General features: G+C 31.3%; 1 protein-coding gene across 1 annotated transcript; it reads right to left on the bottom strand.

The window, feature by feature from the left end:
* Positions 1 to 1,156: 1,156 nt before the first annotated feature.
* LOC104115848 (transcription factor MYB106) lies at positions 1,157 to 3,727 on the bottom strand. Its single transcript, XM_009626568.4, has 3 exons — positions 3,452 to 3,727; positions 3,228 to 3,357; positions 1,157 to 2,326 (listed from the first exon to the last, which is right to left on the bottom strand). The coding sequence occupies exons 1-3, from the start codon at positions 3,582 to 3,584 to the stop codon at positions 1,369 to 1,371; spliced, it is 1,221 nt and encodes a 406-aa protein (XP_009624863.1). The 5' UTR covers positions 3,585 to 3,727; the 3' UTR covers positions 1,157 to 1,368.
* Between the last annotated feature and the right edge of the window lie 2,792 nt (positions 3,728 to 6,519).

Below are 6,519 nucleotides of genomic sequence, written 5' to 3' on the forward strand. Positions count from 1 at the left end.
AACAAAGATTATATCAAGTTTTTTTCGTAATTAAAATGTGTGGTAGTTCTGCCTTAGCGCTAGGGGTATACAAAGAAAACCGATAAATCATACCAAACCGATAATCCGAGTCAAACCGCAAAAAAAAATCCGATTGTGGTTTGGTTTGATTTGGTTTGGTATTAGACATAAAAACCCGACCATAATTGGTTTGGTTTGGTTTTAACTAAAAAAAAGTCAAACTGAAACCAAACCAACCCGATAATATATTTATACAATTTTTAAAAATATTTTATACATATAAATATTTATTGTAATATAATTTATAAATATTTCTTAAACTTTTTCACAATTTTAACTTTTACGTATTATTTCAAGTTTGGACTTATTATTCTTGAATGGTAAATAAATATTATAACCCATAAATGTAGTAACTCAAACGAAATTTAAATCAATACTAATGCTAACAAAAGAAATTCAATTCAACATTAGGAATGACAATAGTGTTGAATATCTATTTTTTTAGTTTTACATTGGTTTATAATAAAAATGCATAATTTAGTTTATCTTTTTTTTAGTGCTTAGTTATGTAATTAATAATACTTATTAGTTATACTTATTTTAAAATGACCTATATAGTATTTTTAGATTATGTTAATTTTTATTATGGCTTATTAATTAGCAATACTTACTTTATGCAATTTTATTATCTTTGTTATTGAATATTTTAGTATAATGCTATGACTTATCTCATATTATTGTGTTATTTTTTTTTTTGAAAAATATATTAGATAGTTGTATCTTACTAGGACTAAAGAAATATTTGGAGCACAAGTTACATATTTTGTGTTATGAAGACTTTATCGGGAAAAAACCTGAAAACCCGAAAAAAATCGAAAAACATGAGAAAACTCGAGATTGAAAAACCCGACTTTGTTGGTTTGGTTTGGTTTATATATTTAAAAACCCGATATCATTGATTTGGTAATTAAAAAATTCGAACCAATCCGACCTATCTTCACCTCTGGTTAGCGCCAAGTAGAAGCGTAGAACTGTATGCGTTCGAGTAGTTGTTTAGATTAAAAAAAAAAGGTACAGTACAGCAGAGTGATGTGAATTTTGACTGAGTCAATCAGAGAGTTGAAAATGGGAAAGAGAAAATGGAACAGTTGGGGTGTTGAATTGATTGAGCCAACACACTTAATTTAGCTATGGACATAAGACAATGAACATGAGATCAAAGAAAAAGAAGAGAATCTACAATCTACACATGGTGTTTTTTCCTCACTTGTAAATTTCACACCACACTAGTCATTAATTAATTTGCTGTAACACACACATGAACATAAGAAACTATTAACTCAAAATCACTAGTTAAAAAAAACTAAATTAGAACATAGCCGAATCAGAGGGTGAAGAATTATTGACTAAGTTAAAAATACTATTCCAGTAATTCTTGTTATCTTCACAATTCTCACTAGCATTTCTGCCGCCGCCACCTTCGCCGTTATCGGATTCCGTGCCGTTTTCCGACAGACCCCCGTCACCTGAATTACTACTAAGCAATAGATCTGTAAATGTCTCCACAAAATTGCCAGGGGAAATTTGCTCTGCATTTGACCTTAGAGATTCAGCTGTCCACGTATTGTCCATTGGCATAGTCAAATCTTGAAGTCCTGAAGTGAATGACACTGAATTTTCATTTATCCCATCTTTGTATTCAAGTAATTGTCCTGTTGATGAGTTTCCAAATCCTTTCCAATCTTCTTCACTTTCCTCGTTATTCATAATTCCACCTTCACTTGATCCTGACGAATTTCCAACAAATTCAAACAAAACCGTAGAATTTCCTCCATTAATCCCTTGTGTGGAAATATGTGGGGCGTTTTGATCAAAATAGCCTAGTGTAGACGTAGGGGACTCCTCCAGGTCCAATCCAATGGCAGTAATTTCATTCATTGGTTTGGTCCAAACACCATTCCACGCCTTGAGTACGTCAAGACATCGAGGGGGCCCAACAACTGGTTTGTTAAGAGGACTAGAAGGTGAAGTGGTAGTAAATTCTTGGGAGGCAAATGATGAGTTTTGAAAACTATTGGACCGAAGTTTGGATTGTCTAACGAGTCTAGCTTCGGCTTCGAGCCGCGCGCTTTCCCACTGAGCCATGTGGCTAAGGTTGGCTGCGTTCTTGGACTGACCGTCATTGGACAAGAGGGTGTCGTTCTTGGGCTTGTGAGTCACTGGGTCAATGCCCATTTTCACTAGCCGTTTTTTAAGATGCGTATTCCAATAATTCTTGATTTCATTATCTGTTCTTTTCGGCAAATGAGTTGCTATGGCCGACCACCTAGAACAAGAAAATGACAGAATATGTTAAAGAGTAAGAAAAAGCCTCGTTACAATAACCAAACAAAAAAACTTTGGTTTTATCGATGAATAGGGACTTATTTTGTAATTGGAAAAAGAAAGTGAAAAGAAACAATAGAAAATTCAACAAATGAGTACGTAGATTTTTAGCTATTTGAGACAAAAGGACAATTCCATTGTCCGATGGAAGAGTACAACACCCCTCAGTTTCAATGTAACGCTGAAGAAAAATACAAGGTCAGGTGTATTGGAAAAATAAACGTGCACTGAAATTTGAGCACATCTGAACATAAAAATGCCAAAGTTTGGACGTATCTTAATGTCAGCTAAAGAAACAAATCATGCAATGCAAAAGCAAATTGCTTTTCATTTAGTCCATATAATTTTTAAATTAATTATCCAAACATAAAATATTTCTTATTAAAAATTCAAAAAAAAAATATTTTTGAAAAAACATTTTTCAAAATAACCGAATTTTAAAAATTGGGTCAAACACGCTATTAGTTCGGCAATTATTGTGGGTGAGTGTCCACTATTTCGAGTCATCCATTCGAGCTTGTAAAAAATCTGATGCATATGGTTTTGTAGTAATTAGAAGAACAAAAATAAGGTACAATTACAAGCATAAGCATAATAGTTGATGAGTTCACAATCTGATCTTCCATGTCTGAACTAAAGATCTCCGAAAATGGTGGAAAAAACGAAGCTAAAAATGTCAAATACCTCTACACTGTATAAGAAGAAGAGGAATTCAAAATCTAAAGTCGCTGCATTCAAAATGAATCTGCAATTTTATTATTTCTCTAAAAAATTTGAACCATAAGAGTGAACCAAGTGAGTACAAATTAATAAAGTGTGAAGGATAAGAAAAACTGGAGTACCTATTCCCTAAGAGAGCATGGAGTTGAATGATGGTTTGTTCTTCTTGTAAAGTGAATTTCCCTCTCTTGATATCAGGCCTTAGGTAATTAGTCCACCTTAGCCTGCAACTCTTTCCACATCTTTGAAGTCCTGCAAACCGAAGTTAATCAGAACTGCGCGACCAAACATATAAACTTTCGTATTAAAGAATTTTTACAACTATCAGTAAAAGCTGAAGGCGCACCAGCTTTGGCAGGTAATGCACGCCAGCTACCATGGCCATGTTCTTCAATATAAGCCAAGAGTTTTTGATCTTCTTCAGGTGTCCAAGGTCCTTTTTTCAAACCAACTTTATCACAACATGGAGATCGACCCATTGGAAAAAAAAATGGCAGAAGAAATAAAAGAACAGAGGTGGGAGTAAAATTGTAGCTATTGTGATACTTTATATTATGTAAAATATGCTGTTGCTTCCACTAATAGAGATAAATGGAGATTGGACAGTAGTATAGTACTAGCACTGAAATAAAAGAAGAGAGAGCTAAGGAGAGTAAATAAGGAGAGAGAGATTGGAAAAGAAAGAAAGGTCAGCGACAGGGACGGGATAAAGATATTAATTTCAGCACAGCACATCATATAGTATGAAATCATGTGCGATCTCCAAGTATCTCTTTAGGACTTTGCCTTTCCCCTTAGCTAACTTCTCCTTTTAAATTTTAATTCACTCCCAATTTTGCAATTTTATAAACTTGCAATAAGTGGCTTTATTTTATTCACTTCTTAGGACTAGTATGGTACGAGAAATAAGAAATAATTAATTTCGAGATTAAATTTAAGATGAGTTTATCTTATGTTTGGTTGAGATATAATCGTAGTATAAATAATTTCGGGATTAGTTATCCCGGAATTCTAGTATCTTTTTATCTAGGGTGAAATAACTAATCCCAAAATAATTAATCATGAGATAACTTGTTTCCCAACCAAATGACCCCTGTACTTATTTTATCTTTTATTTATTCAATCCAATTTATCTGTCTTACTTTCCTATTTAGTATGTTTAGAAAAAAATTCCCCTTTCTGTATTTAGTACTATGTTTCTTAGTTTTCATGTAGCTTTTATGATACTCCCTTATAAAAATGTCATGACATGTTTAAGCCAACCATAATGAAATAGTATTGCTCCTCTTAGTAGATAATGTACACCGTTTTTTCTTCTATTTTTTTTATTACTTTCGAGTTGGAAATGCGGACTACTAGTGGGATTGTGCCCGTTCTCCCTCTTCTTCCGCTTTACTACTAGAACTAGAATAAGGAACTTTAGAATTCATCCGACATGTTTATGATATACTATACACACTTTTAATTTAATATCATAAGAATAAAATAATCTTTATTTTTAAAAGGCCGCGCCTAATTGAATTAAGACACACAAAATAAAAAGGTGAGAGTATAGTCTTTACTGTTAGGATCTTTTTTCATTTACATTTCGAACTTCATTTCATGTTTTTTGACGATAAGCTTGACACTTGCATGAACCCTTGACATTAACAAAAAGGACCTCAGAGCCTCAACAACGTGCTAAATAGGTAATGTTCATTTGTATACTAGATCCTTGCTAATGTTAGCCTAACAAACAACATTAGCTAATGTTAGTCCATGATCTCTCCCTCATCTATTTTAAGTTGGCAATATTTGATTGAACATATAATTATAGATTTTAAAGGCATCACATCAATCTAATTTGATTAGTTAAATAAAGTTTTTGTTCTTAAAACTTGTGAACGTATATAAAATAATAGCACGGGAGTAAAACACAAAAAGAAATACTCCGCTAGGAGAACGTTGTTAAATATCTTGGAATACCTTAAAATATAAAATTATAAATATATTAACTAGATTTTCTTACAGAAATTAATTAAAAAATCTCATGTGAATATGACAATATTGTGTGATTAAGTGATTAGGCGATTGGAGAATAAAAATGTGATTTAAATATTGTACTTTAATCTATTCAAATAGTTCCTCTAATCCCAAATACTAGTCAAATATTAGGCGATTTACGAAAATATGAAATAATTCATTTTTTATTTCTCAATTTAACTTATTGCTCCAAGTAGTGACAAATATTATGATTAAAATTATTAAATATAATCTTAAAAGATAAATAATACAAACCAAAAGAAGTATTGGATGCTTTAATAAAAAGAAATTTAATTATGTGAAGGTATAGGACTACTCGTATTTATTACCTACAAAAAAGTCGACTAGGAGTAATTAGATATTGGGAAAAAATAATAGAAAGAGCAAGCATAATCGTCTGACAGTGCAGGCGTTCGTGCCGCCAATCGCTGCATCTTTATTTGCAATGTCTCTCATTAAATATGTAATCATTAATGAAACAGAAAGAAAGGAAATTAATTCACGATTACCAATTTTTAATTTTTAAAATTGATAGATTGGAATATCTTCAATGGCGAGGGATTTAAAAGAAAGAAACTCCAATACCTTTATCCTGCCATGTAGCGACCTTTAGGTTTATTCATTAAGTGAGACATATTTAGTATAAACTTCCATCTTAGCTTATCAACTAGACCTATATCTTTCTCGCTTTTGCGATTAAGTAGTTAAAAATAATATTTCATTTTTGAAAAGTCCACAAACGAGAAGTTACTTCAGTTTATTCATACTCCAATCTCCACCAAAGCAAGTATATTTTTGTTTTAATGCATGTGACACTTATCTTTATTTTTTTGTAATGCCTCTAAATGTAACCCCTCTAGTTGTTTGACATTCTTCAATTTTTATACTCTGTCCGAATTTATGTTTTATACTTTTTTTTTAATCTGTCCCCAAAAAAATGTCATACTTTTTTAATTAGAAATAATTTAATTTTAAATTATCTATTTTACTCTTAATTAGATATTTTATAGCCAAATAAATATTTATTGTTTGTTTTAGACCATAAGCATCAAAAGCCAGTGTCGAGTCAAACACTAGCCCACAATTTTTACCTTTTTAAAAAAAAATTGAAATTCAAATTTAATAGTTCATATTTTAATTTGATACAATATTTTACCAACATTATCACTATATATTATATAAGTTAAATTTCGTGCAAAATGAAATAAATGTCACATAAAACTAATGGATATAATAGGTTCTTAATCTTCTTAAGAATGTTTTTTCATAATAATCCTAATTAAGGCATAAAGTCAAAATTTGAGGACAAAGTCGCAAACCAATCATAGTATGATGGGCCTGGACACATGTCAAAAGATCAAAAGTCTAATTAATGTAAGAAAAGACAAAAAA

Source organism: Nicotiana tomentosiformis, chromosome 2 (assembly GCF_000390325.3).
Source record: "Nicotiana tomentosiformis chromosome 2, ASM39032v3, whole genome shotgun sequence".
NCBI lineage: Eukaryota > Viridiplantae > Streptophyta > Magnoliopsida > Solanales > Solanaceae > Nicotiana > Nicotiana tomentosiformis.